This window comes from Oncorhynchus keta, unplaced genomic scaffold (genome assembly GCF_023373465.1).
Source record: "Oncorhynchus keta strain PuntledgeMale-10-30-2019 unplaced genomic scaffold, Oket_V2 Un_contig_4377_pilon_pilon, whole genome shotgun sequence".
In the NCBI taxonomy this organism is placed as follows: domain Eukaryota; kingdom Metazoa; phylum Chordata; class Actinopteri; order Salmoniformes; family Salmonidae; genus Oncorhynchus; species Oncorhynchus keta.
In genome coordinates, this window is record NW_026287740.1 from 1 (window position 1) to 11644 (window position 11644).

General features: G+C 42.5%; 2 protein-coding genes and 1 long non-coding RNA gene across 6 annotated transcripts; 2 read left to right on the forward strand and 1 right to left on the reverse strand.

Annotated features, from left to right (window-relative positions):
• Nucleotides 1-6: 6 nt before the first annotated feature.
• Nucleotides 7-7029, reverse strand: LOC118381315 (sodium channel and clathrin linker 1-like). Its single transcript, XM_035768266.2, has 9 exons — nt 7006-7029; nt 5077-5122; nt 4774-4844; nt 4147-4199; nt 1485-1557; nt 1258-1313; nt 1015-1156; nt 499-621; nt 7-250 (listed from the first exon to the last, which is right to left on the reverse strand). The coding sequence occupies exons 2-9, from the start codon at nt 5108-5110 to the stop codon at nt 83-85; spliced, it is 720 nt and encodes a 239-aa protein (XP_035624159.2). The 5' UTR covers nt 5111-5122; nt 7006-7029; the 3' UTR covers nt 7-82.
• On the forward strand, nt 2306-4118 carry LOC127924642 (uncharacterized). Of its 3 annotated transcripts, XR_008118503.1 has the most exons (4): nt 2962-3099; nt 3150-3274; nt 3328-3377; nt 3478-4118. It is a non-coding gene; the product is annotated as an uncharacterized LOC127924642 (long non-coding RNA). The 3 variants fall into 3 exon arrangements; XR_008118502.1 differs by lacking the exon at nt 3478-4118 and having other exon boundaries at nt 2306-3099; nt 3328-3460; XR_008118501.1 differs by lacking the exon at nt 3328-3377 and having other exon boundaries at nt 2910-3099; nt 3150-3299; nt 3478-4109.
• cunh4orf33 (chromosome unknown C4orf33 homolog) lies at nt 5841-11638 on the forward strand. 2 transcript variants are annotated; one of them, XM_052509357.1, is made up of 5 exons: nt 5841-6003; nt 8250-8436; nt 10705-10765; nt 10853-10904; nt 11421-11638. In XM_052509357.1, the coding sequence occupies exons 2-5, from the start codon at nt 8256-8258 to the stop codon at nt 11622-11624; spliced, it is 498 nt and encodes a 165-aa protein (XP_052365317.1). In that variant the 5' UTR covers nt 5841-6003; nt 8250-8255; the 3' UTR covers nt 11625-11638. The 2 variants fall into 2 exon arrangements, with proteins under 2 accessions (XP_052365317.1, XP_052365316.1); XM_052509356.1 differs by having other exon boundaries at nt 5946-6112.
• The last annotated feature ends 6 nt before the right edge of the window (nt 11639-11644 follow it).

Below are 11644 nucleotides of genomic sequence, written 5' to 3' on the forward strand. Positions count from 1 at the left end.
TTGTAGCCATGTGTAAAACAGACTGACTGACTGACTGGTCTAGTTAGTGTGTTGTGTTGTAGCCATGTGTAAAACAGACTCATTATTTACCAATGACCCAACATTCTACATTCAATATCAGAAACACTATTATAACGTTACACACACATATATATATTTGACCTAGTGATTGGCTGCAACTTACAGATTCCAGTTTCTGATTGGTGACTTGGAGTTTCTGGATGTGCTGCTGGAATTGGATCAGTTGATCCTATGACGAAAAATAATAAGGGGGCGGGGTTAATGACAACTTCCCTAACATCACTTCCTCTTAGACGACGACATTGAATTAATCTGAACTACGGACACAAAGTAAAACTCAAAGCTTGTACCAACTTCTAGCATTACAGAGGTTTAGAAGCAGCAACGATCAGCTCCACTCACTGATCTCAATGGGAGAGGGATGAAATCCATAACAACGCTGCCCTCTGGGGGGGCCAAACTGGGAGAAGGATCTACCTTGAGGCGCTGTTGCTCGGCAACATGGAGCTGTCCGTCAGAGGTGGTTATCTGGTAGAGCTGCTGTAAACGGTCCAGCTCCTGGGCTGAGGCCTGCCACAGCTCCATGGCCTGGTCTCGCTCCTACACACACACACACTTCAATATATGCACACTTCAATATATGCACACAACATTTTAGTCACTCAGCATATGGTCTCATCCAGAGAGCCTTACAGTAGGGTGTATTATAATGCAGGTAACACACACACACACACGCCATATCATCACACACACACGCCATATTGTCACACACACTCTCCAGTACATCACACCCACACGCGCCACATCGTCACACACACACGCGCCATATCGTCACACACACACGCGCCACATCGTCACACACACGCGCCACATCGTCACACACACGCGCCACATCGTCACACACGCGCGCCATATCATCACACACACGCGCGCCATATCATCACACACACGCGCGCCATATCATCACACACATGTGGAGGTGTTTAGATTAACCTGTACAGAGAGCTGTATCTGTTGGTGAAGGTTGCTGATGAGCCCCTCGTCCCCCAGTGTGTCCCCCTCCACACCTGGTCCTGTACTGACTGGGAGGGTCTGCAGCTGCCTCTCTACGGACTCCCTCAGCTCGGCATGCAGCCTGGATGGGAGACAGGCAACACACACACAGCATTAACTTACCTCATTGGTGTAGAAAGGGACCGGCAGGCTGTGGTCAGAGTAGTGAAGTTTAAACCTTACCGTTCGTTCTCCTTGACCACCGTGTCCAGCTTCAGTCTGATGGCAGTCATCTGCATCTTGGAGTTCAAAGTGTCAGATAAAGATTAACTGTCCATCACTTTGGAAATATATTGTAGTCAATCAGAAAATATCTCCAATGTAAAACACAATCCTTACATTTTGTTGTAGTCAAGACACCAAAAGATGAATGAGCAAACAGAACAGGGATAATTTGGACAAATGTTCACCTGGTAGCTCTGCAGTTGTTCAGTCATGTCATCCATGTGACGGTCATACTCTGATAGGAGGGGAGCCATTATACTGGAACACATCCACAAACCACAACACTGGAATCACCTTCATTATACTGGAACACAACCACAAACCACAACACTGGAATCACCTTCATTATACTGGAACACAACCACAATACTGGAAATCACCTTCATTATACTGGAACACATCCACAAACCACAACACTGGAATCACCTTCATCAGACTGGAACACAACCACTATACTGGAACACATCCACAAACCACAACACTGGAATCACCTTCATTATACTGGAACACAACCACAATACTAGAAATCACCTTCATTATACTGGAACACATCCACAACACTGGAATCACCTTCATCAGAATGGAACACAACCACTATACTGGAACACATCCACAAACCACAACACTGGAATCACCTTCATCAGACTGGAACACAACCATTATACTGGAACACATCCACAAACCACAACACTGGAATCACCTTCATCAGACTGGAACACAACCATTATACTGGAACACATCCACAAACCACAACACTGGAATCACCTTCATCAGACTGGAACACAACCATTATACTGGAACACATCCACAAACCACAACACTGGAATCACCTTCATCAGACTGGAACACAAGCACAATACTGGAAATCACCTATATCAGACTGGAACACAAGCACAATACTGGAAATCACCTATATCAGACTGGAACACAAGCACAATACTGGAAATCACCTATATCAGACTGGAACACAAGCACAATACTGGAAGAAATCACCTATATCAGACTGGAACACAAGCACAATACTGGAAATCACCTATATCAGACTGGAACACAAGCACAATACTGGAAATCACCTATATCAGACTGGAACACAAGCACAATACTGGAAATCACCTATATCAGACTGGAACACAAGCACAATACTGGAAATCACCTATATTTGACTGGAATGACCTATTGCTAATTTGTCAAACACTTATCCAGAGCAACTTAGTCAATGCATTCAACTAAGGTGGGTAAGAAAACCAAAAATCCCAGTCACTGTAAGTAAACTATTTATTTTACATTTAATTTAACACTACTGACCTTTATCATTTCTCAAATATAGACATTCAGACTCAAATAGTTCACGTCGTCTAGTGACCCACCAAATAAACAACGCTTCTAAAAACAGTTGTTGTAATTGTGAATTGGCACGTGGCTGAGGAAATTGCAACAAAAACATAAACTTGGCTAACACTAGCCCTGCTGATGTAAAAAGTTAGACCAACTCAACTGTTTTTTTCCAGCCAAGAGTTAAACATCACCCTTATTAACTGTGATAAAGATGTAGATTGATAACAGAGAAAACATCTACGCTGTTACATTAGAGATTCAAAGGTCTCCTGGTCAGTACAGGTGAGTGTCTATCGCTTGTCGTCTTAGGAACAGGTATCACTTGTCGTCTTAGGAACAGGTATCACTTGTCGTCTTAGGAACAGGTATCACTTGTCGTCTTAGGAACAGGTATCACTTGTCGTCTTAGGAACAGGTATCACTTGTCGTCTTAGGAACAGGTATCACTTGTCGTCTTAGGAACAGGTATCACTTGTCGTCTTAGGAACAGGTATCACTTATTGCCTTAGGAACAGGTATCACTTGTCGTCTTAGGAACAGGTATCACTTGTCGTCTTAGGAACAGGTATCACTTGTCGTCTTAGGAACAGGTATCACTTGTCGTCTTAGGAACAGGTATCACTTGTCGTCTTAGGAACAGGTATCACTTGTCGTCTTAGGAACAGGTATCACTTATTGTCGTCTTAGGAACAGGTATCACTTGTCGTCTTAGGAACAGGTATCACTTGTCGTCTTAGGAACAGGTATCACTTATTGCCTTAGGAACAGGTATCACTTATTGCCTTAGGAACAGGTATCACTTATTGCCTTAGGAACAGGTATCACTTATTGCCTTAGGAACAGGTATCACTTGTCGTCTTAGGAACAGGTATCACTTGTCGTCTTAGGAACAGGTATCACTTATTGCCTTAGGAACAGGTATCACTTGTTGTTGGTGCTATGAGGTTTATCATATTTTAACTCTCCATCTTTGAATGTGCTGTAGATCTGAGCTCGACATATTTTCCAAGATGGGTGTTGAAAGTCTCCAGATGGGATGGTGAGAGATGTCTTCCATGTCCAATGAAATTGGACTTCACGTAGCCGCAACATATACAGTCAAGTGTTGCAACAGTAAAGCGCCGGTCATCAGCGTTGACATCTTTTTGTTGGTTCACATCATTAGAAGAAGAGGGCAGTGAGAAGAAGAAAAAAGTGGACATTCATAACTTCCTTCACTGTTGTCGTGTCGATGTTGGTTTTGACCCTTGGTCTTTACTTCGGACTGATGGTGAAACAGGTAGCCCACCCTCAGCAAAACACAACCTTTAAGAGCCTGGAACATGGGCTGTGTTCCGTATGACACCCTACTCCACTACTTCTGACAAGAACCCTAGGGGCAGCGCGCTGATGAAAAGAAGTGCACTATTTTGTGAATAGGGTGCCATTTAGGGGACACACATAGGCTTCGGATGCTAAAGAGGGCCATGTCACTGTTGGGTGACAGCGGGGCTCGGGTTGTTCATCTCTTACCTCTGGTCAGACAGCCAGGGGGCTGGGGTCTCTGTGTGTCTCTCCTCTTCACCCTGCAGAAACAGAGCATTTAGAAAGCTCTCAGGCCTGACTCCTCCTAGTATTACTCATACTCAAAATCTAATGGATTTTATCATCTAGGCCATATTCTGTGGTTTATATTTTTGGCAGTGTGCAGCAGTGGTGGAAAAAGTACTCAATTGTAAAAGTAAAGATGCCTTAATAGAAAAATGACTCCAGTAAAAGTGAGTCACCCGGTAAAATAATCCTTTAATTGACGGATAGCCAGGGTCACGCTGCAACGCTCAGACATCATTTACAAACTAAGCATGTGTGTTGAGTGAGTCCACCAGGTCAGAGGCATTAGGGATGACCAGGGATATTCTCTTGATGTGTGTGAGAAACTGAACCTTTTCCTGTGCAACTAAGCATTCAAAATGTAACAAGTACATTTGGGTGTCAGGGAAAATGTATGGAGTAAAAAGTACATTATAGGCTACCAGCTAATGTTTGACCATTGCTAACGAACATTGGTTTATCTTTTTGGCACTGAGCAGTGTCTGCTACAACTTATAAATAATAGACTGTTGCTATATCACAGCAAAACCCTTTCACACCTTACAGTACCTGTGGTGCTGATGTGGCTTCAGAGCGGTGCCTATCCTGATAGTGACTCAAGGCAGAGTTCAGCCTTTGGACTGCAATGATAAATACAGTATGAAATCAGATGCTAGACAATAACAATGACATAAATATAATATGCAAAGATTATGAAAAGGGTATGGCTGTGGCTAGCTGCAATGCAACCAAGAGAATGTTGACATTGTGCTGGACTCTTTCAAAAGTCTCCTGATTGCATCATAGGTAGGCTATGGCTAGAATGGATGACAACAAGACTAGTAGCTAGTATTCAGAGATTATCCAATTAACCTTGATCACGCAAAAACTCGACTTCAGTGGACATCTTGCATTGAATCTGCACAAGAAAAGACCGCACATATTACTTAAAAAGAGATCGATAGCTACCGTAAACCATACATGCCCTGTGTCTTCCTAGTTACAACACAAACTTGCTACAAACACAACACAGGCTTGTACAATCAACAGGTGGTTTTCAAAAGATTCGGGGAATAAGATAGTTGATTTGCTGGGCGAGCCCTTGTCATGACCCTGAAAAACAACAATGTTGTTTAATTAATGTTTACTGATAGCTGGCGGGTTACTAGGCGTAACTAGCTAAGCAAATTCTGAGTCAGCAGGCAATGACTGCTGTGTGATATCGTGTGAGCGACAAGCATTGAAATGCGTAAAAACAGCTTTTCGCTTGCACATATCACGTAATCTGACCAAATAATGTTGGCTACAAGCTATACGATTAATTGTGCTATGTGCAATTCCATCTTTACACCAAAGCAAACAAATTAAACGAACCGTTTAATGTCTCGATAATCCTTCCGCCGTCGATTTAAAGAAGGGCACGGCTGAAAAACCAATCACAAAAAAGAAGTGCAGCCACCTATTCTGCCCCCATAAATTAGAAACATACAAACAGTTCCACCTATTTCATGGAACACAGTTTAAACCTGGCATCAATCAATTAGATATGAAACGCCATTTCAATATGTAAACAAATGTACTTCGAGACTGTTGTACTGGGTTGCTTGCCAACTGATTCCGTTATTATTCCACCCAAGAACATCTGATAGGGAAGATATATCATCATATGATCATACCAGGAAGTTGATACTCCATTGAAAGTGCATTATCTCTTTGGCACGAGCTACTGTATGTATTTTGATAACAAGCTAAATATATAGGCATCACACCAGCGCGAAACCGGATTAATCTTCTTACAAAGTAAGTAACGTTAGCCTTCCTATCAGTCATGATGCACCGATCGTGGACATCGGTGTCGCTAAAAGCGGTTATCTTCCTCTATGTACTTACATGCGCAGAACTTAAAATGGTAAGTTTAGTACAAGTTTTATATTTTCCAAATTACTGCATTGTGCCATACTTATGCGGCTACTACGAATAACACTGCTCTTGGTCTACCATGCTGGCACTAGTGTGCGGGGCAGGCTTATTGTAGACTGGTCTCAGACGTGTTCGTAGGCAATAATAATTCATGTTTTCAGTTGTGTCATCGAAATCAGTAAATCGAAGCATGTTTTTGGACTCATTCAGTAGTTTTTATTTGATTAAGTAAAATCCTGTTGGATCCTGTTTATTCCTAAATCATAAATTGGAAAATTATAATGTTGATGTTTCAAGGGGTGTATTCATTACGCAAACCATTTACCGTTTAAGAACCAAACGGAAGCAAACAGGGGTAATCCTTTCCCAAAATTGAACGACAGTCCCTCCGTTTCGTTCCATTTAAGAAACGTTTTGTAACAGAATCGGCGTGATGAATATGCCCCCAATTTTAGATTTTTAGCCCAGTGTCTAAACACCCGTTTTAAATGTCCAAAATAATAATAATGATATGCTTCAATTGTTTGATATTTGAACATTAAAAAAAACTCCCTACACACGTGTCACACCTATATTTTGCTAAATTAGCACCTTATAAACTACACACGACAGCATTTACCAAGAGGCCATTCTATACTAGAATTGATTAGCTTGTTCTATTGTAATCAATCATGCGCGCAAATTAATCACTGGATATTGTATAGAAATCAATGGAACCGGACAATAAAGGCGGCGACATGTAACGTTTGCGCTCGTCTAAAAGACAAACCATATCGAACTCTGGTATACAACATAGACCTGTCGAGAGATGAGGACATGTAGTAGCCATGTATGACCTAATCTCCCTGTGCGACAGTGTTTAACAATATTTGTATAACTAACCCAAGATAGACAACAGCCTGACGTTTCCAATGGGAGCAAATTAATCACAGTGGGCAGAACTAGCAAGGAGGTGGGCAGAGCCAAGCACGAACTAGCGAGAGCCTATTGGCGCGTTTATTTTCGTTAGGGAACGCCTACTTTGCAGTCTTAAACAATGCAATTTTCAGAAACCTTGGCAACGGGTGAAGTCTACTCTGTTCGAAACAGATTTTATTTTTGGAAACAAAAAACTGTATTGAGATCAAATGTTCCATCAATGAGAAAATTAGCAGAATATCGGCCAAAATCCATCTTGCGCAATCTTCTCCCATTGCCGGTGTTCCGGCCACTGGGCTTCCATTTGGAGGTGAATGAAAACACCAACCTGATGCTTTACATTAATATGTAGGTGAAATGTCTCATTGTTCTGTCTGTGGCGTTTAGTTCTTCTTCTATGATATAATGGCGGTCCGCAAACAAATGTTTAAGGTGCATACCGCCACCTACTGTGCTCAATCACGATTAGTTCCACATGTCTAAATCCTCCTACCTTTAAAAAAGTAATTTGTTATCCTTTATTTAACTAGGCAAGTCAGTTACGAACAAATGTTTATTTACAATGATGGCCTAGGAACAACTGCCTTGATCAAGGGCAGAACGACAGCTTTTTACCTTGTCAGCTCATTGGATTCGATCTAGCAACCCTTCAGTTACTGGCCCAACGCTCTAACCACTAGGCTACCTAACTCTGTACTTTTGACAAAATAAAAAATGAGGTCTACTAACTTCTAAAAGACCCTCTGCCATCCCCCAGTTCCATTTAGCCTCCATAGTTCCATTTAAGCCTCCATAGTTCCATTTAAGCCTCCATAGTTCCATTTAGCCTCCATAGTTCCATTTAGCCTCCATAGTTCCATTTAAGCCTCCATAGTTCCATTTAAGCCTCCATAGTTCCATTTAGCCTCCATAGTTCCATTTAGCCTCCATAGTTCCATAATTGCCTCCATAGTTCCATTTAGTCTCCATAGGTACACAATTAGCTCCATAGTTCCATTTATCCTCCATAGTGTCTATGCAGCAGCCTGAATGTTTGACTTCCCTGGTATTGGTGCTGCTGTCAACTCCTGCACTCATTGTCAAGCCCGGGAATGAACATGATATCACAAACGGATCTGGGACTTGGCTGTTGGTCTTTACACAGCATAGTCTAATCCCATTGTAAATACAAAACAGCAAAACCCATAACCAATCGTTCTCTCTGCCAGACTGAGATGGAGTTTGTGATTAGCACCACATGGGACAGCCTTCCTGTGGATCATGACCCTGTGAAGGTGACGTTTTCTCCCGGGGATGGAGGGATGAAGATGCAGGTGTCTGCTCCCTTCTTCAACAACCCTCCTGGTCCCTCCGGGCCTCCAGGACAGCCCTTCCCTGGCCTCTGGAACTATGAAGGTGGGTAGAGAGAATTATAACAGGACAGCCCTTCCCTGGCCTCTGGAACTATGAAGGTGGGTAGAGAGAGTTATAACAGGACAGCCCTTCCCTGGCCTCTGGAACTATGAAGGTGGGTAGAGAGAGTTCTAACAGGACAGCCCATCCCTGGCTTCTGAAACTATGAAGGTGGGTAGAGAGAGTTCTAACAGGACAGCCCTTCCCTGGCCTCTGGAACTATAAAGGTGGGTAGAGAGAGTTATAACAGGACAGCCCTTCCCTGGCCTCTGGAACTATAAAGGTGGGTAGAGAGAGTTCTAACAGGACAGCCCTTCCCTGGCCTCTGGAACTATAAAGGTGGGTAGAGAGAGTTATAACAGGACAGCCCTTCCCTGGCCTCTGGAACTATAAAGGTGGGTAGAGAGAGTTATAACAGGACAGCCCTTCCCTGGCCTCTGGAACTATGAAGGTGGGTAGAGAGAGTTCTAACAGGACAGCCCTTCCCTGGCCTCTGGAACTATGAAGGTGGGTAGAGAGAGTTCTAACAGGACAGCCCTTCCCTGGCCTCTGGAACTATGAAGGTGGGTAGAGAGAGTTATAACAGGACAGCCCTTCCCTGGCCTCTGGAACTATGAAGGTGGGTAGAGAGAGTTATAACAGGACAGCCCTTCCCTGGCCTCTGGAACTATGAAGGTGGGTAGAGAGAGTTCTAACAGGACAGCCCTTCCCTGGCCTCTGGAACTATGAAGGTGGGTAGAGAGAGTTATAACAGGACAGCCCTTCCCTGGCCTCTGGAACTATGAAGGTGGGTAGAGAGAGTTATAACAGGACAGCCCTTCCCTGGCCTCTGGAACTATGAAGGTGGGTAGAGAGAGTTATAACAGGACAGCCCTTCCCTGGCCTCTGGAACTATGAAGGTGGGTAGAGAGAGAACAGTGGTGGTTTGTTCTGGTCGTGGGGGTAATTGCATGATCATAACTATTACTACCATAATAATTGTGAAGTGAATATTGAATGTATCGTTGATTGCTCATCTTTTATTGTTTGTGGATGTTTTTTCAGTCATCCTACTTTAGGCCACATAGACACAACAAGATGGTTTTCAATGTGTATAATATAACCCTGTGGATGTTTTTTCAGTCATCCTACTTTAGGCCACATAGACACAACAAGATGGTTTTCAATGTGTATAATATAACCCTGTGGATGTTTTTTCAGTCATCCTACTTTAGGAACATAGACACAACAAGATGGTTTTCAATGTGTATAAAATAACCCTGTGGATGTTTTTTCAGTCATCCTACTTTAGGCCACATAGACACAACAAGATGGTTTTCAATGTGTATTATATAACCCTGTGGATGTTTTTTCAGTCATCCCTGGCCTCTGGAACTATGAAGATGGTTTTCAATGTGTATAATATAACCCATGTTTTTCAGTCATCCTACTTTGGCCACTAGAACAACAAGATGGTTTTCAATGTGTATAAAATAACCCAGTGGATGTTTTTTCAGTCATCCTACTTTGGCCACTAGAACTACAAGATGGTTTTCAAGTGTATAATATAACCCTGTGGATGTTTTTTCAGTCATCCTACTTGAAGGTATCTAGACACAACAAGATGGTTTTAATGTTATAATATAACCCTGTGGATGTTTTTTCAGTCATCCTACTTTAGGCCACATAGACACCAAGATGGAATGTGTATAATATAACCCTGTGGATGTTTTTTCAGTCATCCTACAGTTTAGGCCACATAGACAGAACAAGATGGTTTTCACTGTGTATAATATAACCCTGGTGGATGTTTTTTCAGTCATCCTACTTTAGACCACATAGACACAACAAGATGGTTTTCAATGCATATAATATAACCCTGTGGATGTTTTTTCAGTCATCCTACTTTAGGCCACATAGACACAACAAGATGGTTTTCAATGCATATAATATAACCCTGTGGATGTTTTTTCAGTCATCCTACTTTAGGCCACATAGACACAACAAGATGGTTTTCAATGCATATAATATAACCCTGTGGATGTTTTTTCAGTCATCCTACTTTAGGCCACATAGACACAACAAGATGGTTTTCAATGTGTATAATATAACCCTGTGGATGTTTTTTCAGTCATCCTACTTTAGGCCACATAGACACAACAAGATGGTTTTCAATGCATATAATATAACCCTGTGGATGTTTTTTCAGTCATCCTACTTTAGGCCACATAGACACAACAAGATGGTTTTAAATGTGTATAATATAACCCTGTGGATGTTTTTTCTCTACAGTGGTTGAGGCGTTCTTTCTGGACAGTACTACTGTGAACTATCTAGAGGTGGAAGTGTGTCCGTAAGTAGAGCCGTTCTCTAAAGGCGTTGATGGTCTGATTGATGGTTCTCCAGTAGCACTATACTGATTATTGCTCTTCTGTTGCAGACATGGACAACACTTGGTGTTACTGCTCTCTGGAAGAGGTCACGCATTCATGGTACGTGAACACCCTCACATCCTCCCTATGAATGGATGGGACTGGATGGATGAATGACTGGATGGATGAATGAATGACTGGATGGATGGATGAATGACTGGATGGATGAATGACTGAATGGATGGATGGATGAATGACTGGATGGATGAATGACTGGATGGATGAATGACTGAATGGATGGATGGATGAATGACTGGATGGATGAATGACTGGATGGATGAATGACTGGATGGATGGATGGATGGATGAATGAGTGAATGGATGGATGAATGACTGAATGGATGAATGAATGATTGAATGGATTAATTAATGAATTAATGCATGAATGAATGAACAATGGAACAGTACAATGTATTACACTCATATCTTATGAATATTTAGTTCTGCCCCAATATATTTCATCTAGTTATATTCACACAGACCTGTATTTCGTCACTTACCCTAACAGTAATCTAAGGGTCCAACAGATACAGTCATCAGTTTGGTTTTAAACCAATTTTTTGTTTTTGTTTCCAGCAACAACTGCCCCTGTCGTTCACGGCAACCATCACAGGAAACAGGTGGGAGGGTGAGGCTCTTCTCCCCTGGTGCTACTTCCCCCCTAACGTGAACAAGATGAACTCGTACGCCATCCACGGGTCCGGGGCGGGGCGTACATACGAGTCCCTCTACCCCGTCCCCCAGGCTGACCTAGTGGAGGGACAGAAGCCCAACTTGTGAGTCTGTTTATTGCCTTCAGA

Coding starts and splice junctions, on each gene's coding strand:
- cunh4orf33 (XM_052509356.1), top strand. CDS start 6,032: ATGATGCACCGATCGTGGACATCGGTGTCGCTAAAAGCGGTTATCTTC. Junction 6,113..8,249: donor CATGCGCAGAACTTAAAATG/GTAAGTTTAGTA, acceptor TCTCTCTGCCAG/ACTGAGATGGAGTTTGTGAT. Junction 10,905..11,420: donor GAAGAGGTCACGCATTCATG/GTACGTGAACAC, acceptor TTTTGTTTCCAG/CAACAACTGCCCCTGTCGTT.
- LOC118381315 (XM_035768266.2), bottom strand. CDS start 5,110: ATGTCCACTGAAGTCGAGTTTTTGCGTGATCAAG. Junction 4,200..4,773: donor AAGCCACATCAGCACCACAG/GTACTGTAAGGT, acceptor CTGTTTCTGCAG/GGTGAAGAGGAGAGACACAC. Junction 622..1,014: donor AGATACAGCTCTCTGTACAG/GTTAATCTAAAC, acceptor GTGTGTGTGTAG/GAGCGAGACCAGGCCATGGA.